At 47.9% G+C, this 15,967-nt stretch overlaps 1 protein-coding gene across 2 annotated transcripts in view; it reads left to right on the forward strand.

Annotated features, from left to right (window-relative positions):
• The window catches only part of Atp7b (ATPase copper transporting beta), a 67,620-nt gene that overhangs the window by 32,210 nt on the left and 19,443 nt on the right, over positions 1-15,967 (forward strand). For both annotated transcript variants that reach the window (XM_041673956.1, XM_041673955.1), the window contains exons 2-7: positions 416-1,595; positions 5,721-5,978; positions 7,811-7,974; positions 11,193-11,354; positions 13,591-13,667; positions 15,135-15,309. In XM_041673956.1, coding sequence (XP_041529890.1) covers positions 416-1,595; positions 5,721-5,978; positions 7,811-7,974; positions 11,193-11,354; positions 13,591-13,667; positions 15,135-15,309 — 2,016 coding nt within the window. The remainder of the gene's footprint in view (positions 1-415; positions 1,596-5,720; positions 5,979-7,810; positions 7,975-11,192; positions 11,355-13,590; positions 13,668-15,134; positions 15,310-15,967) is intronic.

Genomic DNA, 15,967 nt, shown 5'->3' on the forward strand with positions numbered 1-15,967 from the left:
CTCACCCTGCTGTCCCCTGGTGCGAGGTGTGGAGTACTGGGCTGCTTGGTATGAAAATTGTGTCTCTCTTTTGTCAAGTGGCCATTTCCAGCTTTGTTTCCCATTACCACAACTTGTCAGGTGGTTGATCAGCTGTGTGGGCTTAGCTTTCAGTCTTTGGGCAATTTACTGTTGATGTTCAGGCACGGTTTCAGGGGTAGTTCCAGCCCAATACAGGTGAAGTAGGATTCCTAAGCCCAGGAACAGACCTTCTGCAGAGTTATAGATTCTTGTAGTCAGTCGCCAGGAGCCTGGCGGAGGCACTCACGACATCTCCTCAGGCAGTGGGTCCTTAGGGAACTAGCAATGCAGGTGTGGTATCCCTACCCAAAATACTTGGTTTTAAGGATAAAATTGTTACTTCCTTTTCTTTTAGATTTTATCTAAACTTACCATGCCTGCACGTCCCAGGGAGCAAGCAACGAAGCAGAGCTTCGCCTTTGACAATATTGGCTATGAAGGGGGTCTGGACAGCCTCTCCTCATCCCAAACCACTACCAGCGTGGTTAGCATCCTGGGCATGACTTGCCATTCTTGTGTCAAGTCCATCGAGGACAGGATCTCTAGTCTGAAAGGCATTGTGAGCATCAAGGTTTCCCTGGAACAAGGCAGCGCCACTGTCAAACATGTGCCATCAGTCATGAGCCTGCAGCAGATTTGCCTTCAGATCGAGGATATGGGCTTTGAGGCCAGTGCTACAGAAGGAAAGGCTGCCTCTTGGCCATCCAGGTCCTCTGCAGCCGAGGAGGCCGTGGTTAAGCTCCGGGTCGAGGGCATGACCTGTCAGTCTTGTGTCAACTCCATCGAAGGCAAGATCCGGAAGCTACAAGGGGTCGTGAGAATCAAAGTCTCCCTCAGCAACCAGGAGGCTGTTGTCACATATCAACCTTACCTCATTCAACCCGAAGACCTCAGGGACCACATCTGTGATATGGGATTTGAAGCTGCCATCAAGAACAGAACGGCTCCCCTAAGGATGGGACCAATTGATATAGACAAGTTGGAAAGCACTAACCTAAAGAGACCAGCAGTTTCTCCTAACCAGAATTCCAATAACTCTGAGACCCCAGGGCCCCAAGGGAGCCACATGGCCACCCTCCAACTGAGAATAGACGGGATGCACTGTAAGTCCTGCGTTCTGAATATCGAAGGAAACATAGGTCAACTCCCAGGGGTTCAAAGTATTCAAGTGTCCTTGGAGAACAAAGCTGCCCAGATTCAGTACGACCCTTCTTGTATCACCCCCTTGCTCCTACAGAAGGCCATTGAGGCACTGCCACCTGGGCGCTTTAAAGTTTATCTCCCTGACGGAGTAGAGGGGAGTGAGCCCGAGAGCGACCCGCGCCGTACTGCGGTGCTCAGCATCACTGGCATTTCTGGCACGTCGTCTGTTCAGCCCATCGAAGGCACGCTGTCCCAGCGGGAAGGCGTGCAGCGGGTCTCCATCTCTGCGGCCGAAGGGACTGGAACAGTTCTTTATGATCCCTCAATAGTTAGCGCGGATGAACTCCGAGCGGCTGTAGAAGACTTGGGATTAGAGGTGTCAGTGAATTCTGGTATGTCATCCTTACGTGTTTAAAGTGTGTCTGGGGTCCTCTCTCGGTGTCATGACAGTATTTGGGTAGTTGAATAGGTGGGCCCTGTCACTGCCTCACGCATTGGCAGTTATAGCCAGGTTTGCTAACCTTCGCTCATCTGTTAGTAGCAGGACAGTGAAAATACAGTTTCTAGTTCACCTCTCACAGAGCTGACACTCAAATGATAGACTCATGATTTGGGCTTCTTTTCTAGAGAGAATTCTGAGTGTGCACTCTATCAATGAGCACTGTGGGCCTGTTAGACTCTCCTCTTACAGATGGAACAGCTGCTCCTCTCTCTGAAGATTCCTCTCTTACACAAAACAAAATAAAAGCAATAGAACTTTAGTCTTACGGGGCATGATGGCACAGGCTGAGAGACCACCAAAACAAACAGAAAACAAATGCAGGTGGTGTGTGTTCAAGGACCCTCTGGGCTAAGTAGCAAGACTCTGAAAAACCAAATGCCATGCATTGTGGCACATCGTATGCCTGTAACTTCAGACCTTGTGGGGATGCTGGTGGCAGGACGATGAGGGTCAAGGCCTCCCTCAGCTACAGGGCAAGTGCAAGCCTAGTCTCGGCTACATTAGTCCCCATCTCAGAAAACCAAAGTCTCAAAACTTGCAGCAACTAAAGGGTTGTCCATTCAATAGAAATTAAGGGGAGGATTTTTACAATGGCCATTCCTGTGGATGGCTCTTAGATAGAGCCTTTCTGGAAGGGTGTGTGGCAGGGGTCACAGAGAAGGGTTCCCATTCTGAGATGGCTCATTATCAAGTCGAGCTTCCTGAGTAGCAGCCAGCCCTGCTCCTCCTCCCTGCCCTGCTCCTCCTCCCCACCCTGCTCCTCCTCCCCACCCAGTGCTGCAGCATCAGGGCCTGTGCCATCAGGGCCTGTGCTAGCTGTGCGTGCTGCAGGAGAAAGCTCTGTGTACCATGCCATCAGGGCCTGTGCTAGCTGTGCGTGCTGCAGGAGAAAGCTCATCTGAGAGCTTCCTTGTGATAGGAGGCAGCAGAAGGGTTAAACTACTGTTTGGTAGTGGGTACGTTCAGGCTGTGCTGTTTTTCCAGGATGGTGTATGGTGGGAAGTAGGAGATAGTGAAGGAAGGCCCGAGAGTGTTGAAAGTGCTATGGGCAGTGGAGTCAGTGCCATGGGAGGAGCTTTAGGGGAATGAAGAGTGACCTGAGCAGGACCAGAGGCTGCTTCTTGACCCAGCACATCAGGAAGTCAGAGGTCAGTGCTACCAGGTTGGGGTCAGAGTGAGGGCTGTGTATGACGGAAACAGCCCTGGAGGAGAAGCAGGGTACAGGATGAACCCTTCCCTGATGCTGAAGGACAGACTGTGCAGCTGGGGGTGTAAATGGACTTGAAGGAGTGCTGGAGCAAAAGCAAGCGAGCTGAGCTAAGTGGGGTTGAGAACACAGGTAACATTTTCCAGATGACCACTGGAAAGGGCAGCCTCTTACATTAGCTCAAGAGGCCACGGAAGCCAAGTTGAGCAGCTTCTATCACAGTTAACTAGGGAGAAGATCCCAGTCCACTACACACAAGAAAGTGGGAGCCCAACCTTTGTTGGGAGGTTGGGGGGTACTTTCAGTAGACGGGGGCATGCAGAGGGGGGACAGAGGTAGCATGTACCAGAGAGGCCCAAGGTGAGGAAGGACAGGGTACTTGCTCTCTTTTCTCTCCCTCCACCTCTTCTGTCTCCCACTTCCATCCCTTTTCATTATTCAGGCTAGCATCAACTGCCTTGGGCTTAAGCCATCCTGACCACAGTCTGCCGAGAGGGGGGCTATAGCTGGTAGGCATAGTTGCTGAGGGGACAGCTCTGTGAGTGGTGGTGTGCTGTAAAACTCCTTAGTTCCCTGGTCACCGAGCCTTTTGCCTGGAACCTGTTGCTGCTCTTGGTGTGTCTGTGCTGGCCCCTGGGACTACTTCCAGAGCGCCCAGGCAAAGCCCCAGCAGCACCCAGGGCCTCAGGGCTTGTTTCCCATACTCCGTATCCTCTGACCACTGAGCTGAGCTGTGTCCTTGGAAAGGCTGCTCTACTGGGATCCTTTACCAACTCCCCTCTGTACCCCGCCACAGTCCCCACCGCAGCAGGTGTTCTTTGTACCAAGGGTTTTGTTTTCTCACCATGTTCTGTTTTCCACACCCTGGAAAGAATGCGGTGTGTGTGTGCTTAAAACAAAGTCAATAGAGACAAAGACAGAACAGTAAATCTTGTACTCCACAGAAGTATTGAAGAGCCTCCATATAAACTGTTTTGTGTAAGGCTTAATCTTCTAATGGTACAGTCGGGTTATTGGCAGCAAAAGAGAAATGACCATGGAACTACATATTAAAAGTAATTGAACTTGATTGAGCAAACATAGGAAGAAAAGAACTAATTTCTATTAGGTAGAACCATGAGGATTATAGTCACTAAGCCCAAGAGGTGCTTAGAGTATGGGATCTAGTGAATAGAAATCTAAACACTCAGCTGAATTTCAGGTAAGTACCCACTGATTTCTTTTGTATAAATGTATCCGCACGGAAGATATATTTAACACCAGAGAAGATTGACAGTGATCTGAAAGTGAAATTTAGCTGGACATCCTGAATGGAAAGCCTTCGATTAGGGTAAAATGTCAGTGAGCTTGTGAATGTATCCATCCCATGCATGCTGAATTGCTGCCACACCCTAAGGTCAGTGGAGGTTGTTTACCAGATCACAGAAAATCGTAGCGCATCACGACAAACATGGGAGGTTCATTCAGAAGAATAATTTGGAAGCCGTAGATGTTGTCAGCTCAGGTGGTCACTGGTCATCTCGTCTCCTGCACTTGTGGTTTCGAGTAAATGACAGTCTGCCATCCAGTCGCACTATTTCCATTCTGCATACATTTAAGGGTATTTCACATTATCGGATGGAATGGTGAATGTGTTTCAATGTTAGTCTGGATGCTATTTGTCTTGGTCACTGCTCTATTGCTGTGAAGAGACAACATGACCAAGGCAACTCTCACAATAAAAGAAAGTATTTAATTGGGGGCTTGCTTACAGTTTCAGGGGGTTAGTCCATTATCATCATGGCGGGGAGCATAGAGCAGGCAGATAGGCATGGTACTGGAGAGGTAGCTGAGAGCTGCATCCTTCAGTACCGTAACAGACATTATACATGTGATGAAAAGAGTGGATCTGAGGTGGAAGGTGCTGGATTTCCCAAGTGGACCCAGCTGTGTCCCATCATGCAGTAAAAGTGGAGACCCTTTCCTGGCTGGGGCTAGACTGAGACTAGACAGCTGCAGAGACAGTTGGGATTGCTAATTTTGAGTATGGGGAAATGGGGCTGGGAACCTGGGAATGAACAGATTCTCCAGAGGCAGCCCTATACATATATGATCTCCTCAGTCATGTCACCGGAACTCTGGGGAGAAGATGCTCGTCTTTCCAGGCTGTGGAAGAAGATCAGTTTCTTCCCAGCTAGCCCTGGGTTTAGTGAGAGATGCTGCTTCAGTAAATAAGGTGAAGAGTAATCAAAGAAGACACGAGATATCAACCTCTGTCCTCTATGTGTGTGTCTATCCACACATGCATGTGTAGACATGTGGTACCAACCTGCATCCTCCATGTATTTATGCCCACATGTACACCTCCCACATATGGAGATCCGTGATGTCAACCTCTGTCTTCCACAGGCATGGAGAGCCACACACACCCACACTTAAATGTGCACCCACACACATACACGTGTGTGCACACGTCACATGTATGCACAGAGAAATGTTTCTAGGGATTTTAGAGAAAAATTGCGTGGCTATTTTTGCCAAGTTGAGATAGAATCTACTAAAAGAACCAAACATGAACTTTTTTTTTTCTTTACTAAAAGGCGTCATCAGAAGGATGACAACACAAAGCACAGGCTTGGAGGACACATTTGCTTTGCTTGTCACTGACAAAGATAAATGAAAGATACAGGAGGGAGAGACAGTGTTGGGAATAGCAGTCCCCAGCCACTTCTTCAGGAGCTTTAATCTGAATATTGTCACTCTTGACCTCCAGCTGTAACAAGCAGAGTTGCTTCTTGTCTTCTAACTACCTCTCACATTTCATTGTAGAAAACTTTCCTATCAACCGTGTCGGAAACTTCAGCTCTGGGAATTCTGTGCCACATACCATGGGTGGTACACCAGAGTCTACGCAGAACCTGGCTTCCAGTGCTAGAGGGGTCCCCGCAAACCATGATCCTGGCCACTCGTCAGATACCCCACCAGCCCCGGGAACAGCAGCACCGCAGAAGTGCTTTGTAGAGATCAGAGGCATGACTTGTGCGTCCTGTGTGTCTAACATAGAGAGGGGTCTTCAGAGACATGCCGGTAAGAGGCCTGAAACCATGATGAACTTGGACGTCCTTGGTGTCCCTTCTCCATGCACTGTGTTTATCAGTAACCCAGACAATCTGGCAACAAGCCCATCAGATGACAATGTGTATGTTTGTCTAACATCCCTGTATGATTGGCATTCTGTCCCTTAAGAAACACTTATTTTGTCACCAAGTCTGTCTCTGAGTACATTAGCCATACAAGTCAAGGCTGAAAGTCACGGTATGTTCTGTGGAAAGATTCCTTCTCAGTTAGCTTTTCCCAGTATTTCTCCGTCTCCTACCCACATCCGTCCGCCCTTCTTTAGGAAATAAAAAACTAGCCTGGGCTTAAAATTTCTGGTTTCGGATCCTCTGTCCTGTTGATGCTGGAGGCTATAAATTCTGCATCTGCTGGGTTTGTCCTCCAGATGATGTTTATAATATTGCTCCTTCATCCTGAAAGTGCAACAACAATCTTGTTTTTGTTTTTGTTTGGGAATACTTTGGTCCAGACTCTACCTGTTGCTCTGGAGCAGAGCTGACCAGTGCTGTGTGAGACTTTCTGTTCTGACTCCTGGTCCTTCTTCAGGCTTAATTTAGGGTGTCCTGTTTTCCCGGCCTTCTGCTCACTTTTTAAAACTACTGCCTGACAGTGGTGGCACACGCCTTTAATCCCAGTACTCAGGAGTTAGAGGTATGCAGATCTCTGCGAGTTTGAGGCCAGCCTAGTCTTTAAGAGCTAGTTCCAGGGGCTGGAGAGATGGCTCAGTGGTTAAGAGCATTGCCTGCTCTTCCAAAGGTCTTGAGTTCAATTCCCAGCAACCACATGGTGGCTCACAACCATCTGTAAAGAGGTCTGGCGCCCTCTTCTGGCCTTCAGGCATACAGACAGAATATTGTATACATAATAAATAAATAAATAAATAAATAAATATTTAAAAAAAAAAAAAAGAGCTAGTTCCAGGCCAGGCTTCAAAAACTACAAAGAAACACTGTCTCGAAAAACAACAAAACAACACAGAAACACAACAACAACAACAAACTACCGAAGCTCTTGGGTCAGTGTGCTAAATCAGAGTGTGTTGCAGGAGAACCTTTGTCAACTTTGGTCTGGTTGCAGACAAATTAAAATATAATTTCATAGTACCTACGTTTCTGCGCCCGACTTATGTTTTTCTAAAGCATATCGTGCCTTTCATTTGAATGTGACTCTTTCTTCTCCTTAAACTAACACAATAGTATTAGCCAGATGAATTATAGTATTTTCACTTTTGGAAATCCTTAAAAAATTGAGAAGAGTCAATAAACCAATATTTGAAAATTTCTAATTTCCCCCGTGTATGCCAGGAAGGGAAGAAAAATGTGCCCTCTCTGTGACAGTGGTTGTGACCACTGCATCTACACCCCTTCTTTGGTGTGCATGGAACAGTTGGACCTTCTAAAGGCTTGGCATCCCCAGGGGCTGGGTGGGCATTTGGAATCCCACACCCACCAAATCAGAGCCTGATTTAACGAGGTCCTCATATGGCTCATATGCCCTTTAGTGTTTGAGGCGTGTTTTTGGGAACAGTAGCTCTCTATCCTGATTATAATTTAGAACCACCTGAAAAACCTTCTTCAAAGGACATTTGACACTTACCCAGGGAGATACTGAGTTGCCTGGGCTGTGCTAGGAGGCATCAGAGTTGTTCGTGGCTCCCCGGCTGATGCTCATGCCCAGCCAATTTTGAGAGCCACTGCTCTAGTGGATGCTTAGGGAGGTATTTTTCTTGGTTAAGCCATGCTGACAACAGTATCAACCCCGTTGCCATGCCCAGAGTCTCAGCCGTGACCCAATGGTTCCAGGTATTCTCTCTGTGTTGGTTGCCTTGATGTCTGGAAAGGCGGAGGTCAAGTATAATCCAGAGGTCATCCAGCCACCCAGAATAGCTCAGCTTATCCAGGACCTGGGCTTTGGAGCAACTGTCATGGAGGACAACACAGTCTCTGAAGGTGACATCGAACTGATTGTAAGTCCAGTGGCTATCACCTTGAGGTGCAGGTGTGGAGGGTGGAGGGTGAGTTTTTGACAGGTGTTGTCCTTATGCTTGCTGGCTGCTGGGCTGTGTGCTTTGTTTAGTTTGGGAAGGAAGATTGGTTGTGTCAGAGAGGGAGAGGAGTCCATTCTGGTGGGTATACCCAAGGTCAAGAGGGAGAGATGGTGAAGTGTAAGAGTTTAGAGACGAGAAGCACAGATGGCAGGCTGTGGTAAGCATGGTAAAATGGAGGCTCATTGTGGCACAGTCCTTCAAGTCTAAAGCTCAACCTCCCGCAGGTATTTCTAGATAGAAGACCTAAGTCCTTGGAGTAGTGCGCTCCATTCAATGACATATCAAGGGAGATCTTGGCCTCGGTTTCCGTCCTGTTCACCCCAAAATGAAAGAACACAAAGATCGAGAGGACCTGTAGGCATACCAATGTCTTTGAGATGAGTGACGAAGAGTCCTAAAACAGTAGGAGGCGAATTCCTAAGGGAGGGACTGTTCACACAGTGTTTTTCTGTCCATCTGCTATGCTAACTGCATGTCAGCAAGTTATTGAAGAGTATAGTGCTGAGTCCTCTATTCAGAACATGTTTGTAGAAAGTGCTTTTGCATAAACAAAGGGAGATGTAAAAAACTGCCCGCCCCCCAAAATTGAATAATATTGTTTTACTGGGGTGAGTGGGGCCTTTGCTTCCTTGTGTTTTTTCTACCATTAATGGCAAGTAAATGTTTGAAGAAAAGATGGAGGACACGAGGTGCGTTTAGCTCCTGGTAAGTGATATTCCCTAAAGAGCCTACACTTTGTGCCTGTTCCAGGGGCTATGTGCTGAAGGACAGAATTCGTATTTCCTGGCTACAGCAGGCATCACAAGCAGGGTAGGAACCCTGCTGCAGTCCTGTTGGGTTCGTCACCCGTAGTCGATACCTTGGCCCTACTGAGACACTGTGTAGAAAACCAAAATCAAGAGACTCAGGAAATGATAGTGTGCTTAGCATACAGTCCCCAGGACCGGGGTTCGGATCCCCAACACAGATCCAGACAGGCATCGAGGACTTCCTGTAATGCTGGTGCTAAGGAGGCAGACTGTCACCGTGGCTAGAGTAGCTGAGCTGGCACGCTCTGGGTTCAGGGGCATACCGGTCTTGACAAACAAAGTGGACTACAACCCAGGAAGACAGCTGCCATCAGCCCACGCCTTGCGCTTGGACGTGCATATGCATACATACATACATATGCATACAGAAAATAAATAAATACGGCCGGGTGAGAGGAGCTGCTGGCTAAGCATGCTCGCCACCAAGCCTGACACTGGTGTTTGATCCTCAAAACCTACACAGTGAGAGCGGAGAACCGACTCCCAGACCTTATTCTCCGACCTCCACATGTGGGCCTTGAAAAGTGCATTCCCAAATCATAGACACGCACAGGGAAATAAATGAATAGAACTAGGAAAGAGGGGAAACTCGTTTAAACCGCGTACTTCACTCTGGTCTTTCCTTAAGCTAGTCCTTGTGCCCGCTAAACAGGGGCTCACTATGCAGCCATGGTTTCTTTGGACTTTTGTTTACTTTTTAAAACAGGGCCTCATTATTTAATTCTGCCTGGCCTGGAACTTGCTGCGTAGACCAGGATGGCCTCAAACTCACGGAGATCTGCTTGCTTCTGCCTCCCAAGTGCTGGGATTAAAGGTCTGTTCCACTGCATCCATTTGAACGTTTTATATCTACTTATTTGTTTGCACAGGCTAGGCATGTGCTCTGCCTCTGAATTATACCCTAACCTAGAACTTTTTTGCACTTAATTCGTAGTCTAGCCTATCTGGTATGCCTCATTTATATCTGGCAGTGGCATGTCACACTTTAAATCTTTTTTATCTTCAGGGTCACAGGACATAGTGGTATGACAGAGGTGCCATAGTTAAAATTCTTGCCCTGTTGCTGCAGGGACCATTGCTAGTCTGGTATCCAACAACTTGCCTCACTTATGCAGACCGCAGCTGCTCAGAGTAGACACTGGAGCCAAGTTCTCAGGGGCAAGCTTCACTGCCCCTCACTGGTGCGGGACAATGCACAAGTTAGTAGCTTCTCAGCCCTTCAGCTTAGGGAGGGTTCCCTCCTTGGCCTGATAAGACCAATCTAGTGCCCGAGATGGCACCTACCATGTTGCAAGTGTGTAATAAAATTATTACCTCAAAGATGAAAGCGAGCTCAGGTTGAAGTATCTGTCGACTTGTTAAGTGTCTCTTAGTGCAGCACGAAGAGCAGGTGAGCTGGTGCCTGACGGTCCCCCTTTTCTTGTTCTTGGGTACCATGCCGAGCTGGATGTTGAACGTGTCGTCAACAGGTGACTTCCCCTCTTGCTCCCTAATTCCGAATGGATCTCATGGCTCCTTGGGCATTCGTTCTGGGGTTCTGCTGCACACTGTGAAGTGCAGTTCTCATCACATTGCATTGATGTCCGTCCCCCTTCCAATAGCTTTGCAGCAGCTGCCAGCTTAGCCACACTTTCAGTTGAGAGCACACAAGCCTTCACGCATCCAACGGCGCTTCAGGTTTTCCTCCTCGCCCTTGTGTGGCTGCTGCCCTGCCAGGCCCGGCTGCTTATGGCTGCCTGAACACCTCGTGCTGTGCTGCCCTTGGATTTTTCCCCATGTTGTTATCCTTACCATCCCTGTCAACACCCTCTGCGTTCTAGGGTCAGCTCATCTTCTGCCCCCTCCAAGAGTAATTTTAAAAACTCTGTTCTCTTGTGGCACTGGCATTATCTCCGTGGGAGCCAGTAGGGCCCCGGAGCAGAGGGGCCAGATAAAGGCTGCAGATCAGATACTGATAACACTTGAAGGGTTCCAAAGATTTTGCAAAGATGCTCTTCCATATACTTTGATATGCAGTGATTGTTGCAGTGTTGCTGGCGAGAAAACATGATGGGGAGTTTTTGCCAAAAGCTCATTCATTCTTAGGGAGCCAAAAGTCAAACCTCGGTCTTCAGCCACTGGCCGAATGATTGCCGTTGCATATTCTGGAACGGGAAGAAAGTCACTGGGACATTGATAGGGATGGAATCTTGCACATGGATTTAGGAGTAGGAGTCCAGTGTCTGGGGAAGAAACTGGAGGAAGAAGTAAATGCCTGTCACTCAAGTCCCTGAGGTACCCTGGAAAGGCTACTCTCAGTCCTGGGATTTTTGTCCTCTTGTCTTGCAGATCTTAGGGATGACCTGCGCTTCCTGTGTCCACAACATAGAGTCCAAGCTCACGAGGACAAATGGCATCACTTACGCCTCTGTGGCTCTCGCCACCAACAAAGCCCACGTGAAGTTTGATCCCGAAATCATTGGACCACGGGATATCATCAAGATTATTGAGGTAGTCTGTTCCTGAAAACTGTGTGTCCACTTTACAAAGGAGTGGTATATAATGGCCGGAGGAAGGTAGCTAAGCGGAATTAAAGGGTCTGCTAAAAGCTATTGACTTTTCCAGAGAGTAGTACGGTTGCTTAATTAATTGAAGAAGGTTAGTTAATTGCAGGTTGTGTGAGCAGATTGTGAGTCAGTGGTAAGAGATGAGGCTGGCAAGGGGCTCACAGCTGGAAGTGCTCACTGTGCAAGCCTGACGGACGACTCAAGTTCCATCCTGAAACCCCGTGGTCGGTCGGTCGGCAAGAACTGACTCCCCAGGGCTGTTAGCCCTGGCTTCCACACATGTGGGCATACATAAGCTCATACTTTTTTTTTTTTTTTTAAGAAAGAGATGAGGGCTGGAGAGATGGCTCAGAGGTTAAGAGCACTGACTGCTCTTCCAGAGGTCCTGAGTTCAATTTCCAGCAACCACATGGTGGCTTACAGCTATCTATAATGAGACCTGGCACCCCCTTCTGGCTTGCAGGCACACGTGGAAGGAATGCTATACACATAATATAATAAATAAATAAATAAAAATAAAATAAAATAGTTTAAAAAAGAGAAAGAGATGAGAGGAAAGAGACATTACTTTTAGTTTTAAATATTTCCTGAAGATCATCAGTCTGGACCTGGTGTGGAGAGTTAAGCTGCCTAACCTATTTACAAATACTGTTTCTATCTGTGCCAGGTGTGTGCAGACTCAGGGAATGATGGCACCACACAGATAATTCCATACTCACCTCCTTGCTAGGCTTGCAGGGGAACATGGTCATCTTTGCATTAGGAACAGAGGGTTCATGACTGTCCTTCCTCTAGCTCCCTGTGTCTGTCCACAGACCTCCCATTTCCTCCTTCTGGTCGGTATTCTCCAGACTTGAGAGAATGGCCATCCACGGTGACTGGAATGGGTTAAGACAGTCCAAACTAGTAAGAGTAACTGTAGCAGTCAGGGGTAAGGGTTAATTACTTAGCGAAACTGACTGCTTATGAAATGTTATCCTTAATTGTTTCTTCCATGTGTATAGCGAGAGATGCTTGTTGTGTGGCCCAGCAGAGCTTGTGGCTATGGAAATGCTGCTCTTGTTTTTATACAAGTAGGTTAACTAGCTTCACAACTAAGTGAGGATAGAGCCCCAGAGGAGTTAGGTTCTTGCTCACCAATGCCCAGCTCACAGGAGACAAGATGGCACTGCCAGCTCAGATCCCATTCTACGGTAACCCAAATCTGAGAGAATATTGTTCACATGTCACTCATGGGGCTAAGGAGTCGCCGTGATGCAATAAACAGGAAGAGTTCCCAGTGGGAGTCTTCAAACACATCTCACTTCCCCTTTGACTTCTAATACCCTTAGCTGCCTCCACCCTGCTCAGTGATTTAGTGTAGCCTCCTGGACCTTGGTCCGTAGTGGAGAAATATTGGAAGATTGCCTGGCTTCCAGGCTCGTGACTCTGGGGCATCTTGTCCTGATACAGCTAGACTGGGATTAGTTACGAGAGTATTTGTCTTGTGTTGCCTCGACTGCCTTTCCACCGTGACTTTTCATTTTGGAGCTGCTCAGCGCCAGCATTCTGGGCCCTCTCTGTTTGGTGAGAAGGCGTCTTGTGGCAGCTTTCCTGTGCGTATTCACAAGGAGCAGCAGAGATGTAGTGTTTGGTGAAGAGCTTGGAGAAAGCACAGGGCTGAGGCATAGTCTGTCAGGACATCGGAAAAGCCACTCTTCAAGTAGAGAGGTCCTGAACACAGTAGGAAGTTGCTCAGAAGCCTAGAGCCCCACCCTCTGCACCAGTATTTTAGTATACTTCTTCTCTCTGGCCCTCACTTTCCTCTTGCATAGGCGAAGTGCCAGGCCACAAGACACCTGGAATTCTAACTTGAGAGTCTTTTGAAGTCAACCCTGGTCAGCGTTGGGACCCATTGAAGTTAGTGTGACAGTACCAACTGCCTTCACTCACAGTAGGGAGAGGCATGGCCATTCAGCGCCATGTCCGCGGGGTGGTACCGTCTCAGCATGGAGAGTACTGAACCTCTCTCTGAAACAGGTTTGGCAGCCATTTGGGACAAAGAGGTCATGAGAGGAAAACCTTAGGTCACCAGGGGAACTCTGAGATTTTAACTTCCGGGGCTGGAAATGCTTCCCACTTGTGCCTGTTTTAACCGCCGTCTTTCTCCTTGCTCCCCACCCGTCTCTTTCAATCACAAGGAAACCGGCTTTCATGCGTCCTTGGCCCAGAGACATCCCAGCGCTCATCACTTGGACCACAAGGTGGAAATAAAACAGTAGGTAGAAAGCAGAAGGTGAAGGGTAGCCCTGACTAAGCCTCCACCCTCCTCTGTCCCCTGACTCTGGCTGATGCAGATGTGGTCATGCTCGACTGTGGCCCAGCCACCCCAGCTTCCTGGGTTCATTGCCCTTACCCCTTGGGGTGGCATCAGCTGGGAGCATGCTGTCTGTAGAAGTGTCTGGCTGTTGGCAGCCTCTGTGTCTGTACCGCCTAGCTTGATAGTGTTCTTTAAATGTGCTAGTACGAGTGTAGAACTGAGGTTTTCTTTCTTTTTAAGTTTCACTAATTTTAATTTTAAGTTAACTAAATAGTCACCTGTAGCTGGTGGATGACATGCTAGATGTACTTTAGCTGGGATAGAGGGAGGGGAAGGTTGGCTTTTTCTTTTATAATCTGTTTAGGCTTGATTTGCATAAGTTCTAGAAGTAGGATCTGAAGACAGTCCTCAAAGCTAAGTGGAAAGGAAAGAGCCGGTGCAGGGAAGGGCACCTAGCCCAGTGATGGAGTGTATGCTTAGCATGCACTAGGCCCCGAATCTCCATCCCAAAGTGGGGGTGGGGTGGGGTGGGTGGCCTAGGATGCAGATATAGGTTCATTCATAGTTTCAGATGGTTGCTTAGTCTTTTGACACACTTGAAGGCTGCTGTTGTATGTAGCACAGTACCTCAGAGTGACTCCTTTCCTTGTGAACTATGACATCAGTGACTTAGGCAGATTCTGGAAGGTCCAGGAACCAGGAGATCCAGGATTTGCAACCCAGAGGAGTGTGTTAAGCTAAAGGAAGCATCAGGGAGTGAGGTTCCTTCTGGGGCTTTTGGAGTGCCTGCAGCATGGTCCAGTCGGCTTACCCAGGGTGCAGGGGGGTTGGCAGGTGAGAGTTTGGGAAGCTAGTGGGTCTGCCTCTTGGATGGCCTCAGGCAGCAGCCTGAGCGCGCAGGATTGCAGGAGCTACATTAGGATACGGAACTTAAAAGAACCTTAAGTGAAGGATCCGTATGGCCTGTTTGGGATTTCATGCATGATGTAGCTCACATGAAGCCCAGATCTCATCTGTGATTCTCGGTTCTAAACTTTTGTGTTTACTGACAGCCTCACTAATCTTATACTCTTATTTTAAGTAGTTATTAAAAATTGAATGTGTAACTAAGCTTATACTATACTAATAAAATACTGTTCATCCATTTCTTGCTTTGAGGGGAATCTGCATAAGACAACAGCGAGAACACTAAGCTGCTGTAGGCTAGGGTGGTAACCTCTTTGGAGATAGTTCTCGTCTTCTAGTCCTCAGTTGCTGCACCTATAAATTGGTGGTCACATTCCAGTTTATGCAAAGGCAGAGCTAAGCCCAAAGATCTTTAGATTGACGACTGTGTCGGGGTGAGCCTCACTTTTGGTTTACTCCATCTTAGATCTAACCTGATCTCAGTTCTGATGTGTCCGTGTTGCTGATTTTGCCTTCCAGGTGGAAGAAATCTTTCCTGTGTAGCCTGGTGTTTGGCATCCCTGTCATGGGCTTGATGATCTACATGTTAATCCCCAGCAATAAGCCCCATGAGACGATGGTCCTGGACCACAACATCATTCCAGGACTGTCCATTCTAAATCTCATCTTCTTCATCTTGTGTACCTTTGTCCAAGTACGTATTGGAAAGCTGGGCAAACCTCTGCCCCTTGTGCCCAGGCATGGCTAGGGGATCTCTGCCCTTCAACTGTGTCAGCAGCCCTTTGGTTCCGGTGGTACTTCACTGCAACTTTGCTGCCTCCCCTCTGGGTAGCTGCTGCTCTTATGTCTGTCTTATGACCTGCAGGGAGGGTTGCAAATGTGGGAACTAAGAAATGTGCCTGGCTTCACTGACAGCCTCACAGTCACTTCTTTGTAAGCGATTGAAACTTGTTAGAACAACCACGCTCTCCTTGTAAGCTTAGTGAGCCTGTGTCTGTTCCTGGTGTGTGTGTGTGTGTGTGTGTGTGTGTGTGTGTGTGTGTGTGTATGTGTGTTACCAGTAGCAAGACTCAGGATCTCATACATGCTAGGCCAAGCGTGCCATCATTCAGTCACCCCTCAAGTCCCCAATGCCCTGATTTGCTTATTATTTAATCTAGTTTACCTTAGTTGTTAGGATTATTAGATGAATGTCCCTGGAGCTCATGCTTCTCTTGAATGTTCTATCCTGAAAGGCAAAGCCATGGTCTTCAGCTTTGGGTAACAGGCAGGCTCTGAAGAACATCTGTGTATGCAGGCATGTATATACATAGAGAATGTCTGCATGGGAACATTTTGACATATAAAACTAG

Source organism: Microtus oregoni, unplaced genomic scaffold, assembly GCF_018167655.1.
Source record: "Microtus oregoni isolate MIOR12 unplaced genomic scaffold, Mior012 000024F_ref0000369, whole genome shotgun sequence".
Lineage (NCBI taxonomy): Eukaryota > Metazoa > Chordata > Mammalia > Rodentia > Cricetidae > Microtus > Microtus oregoni.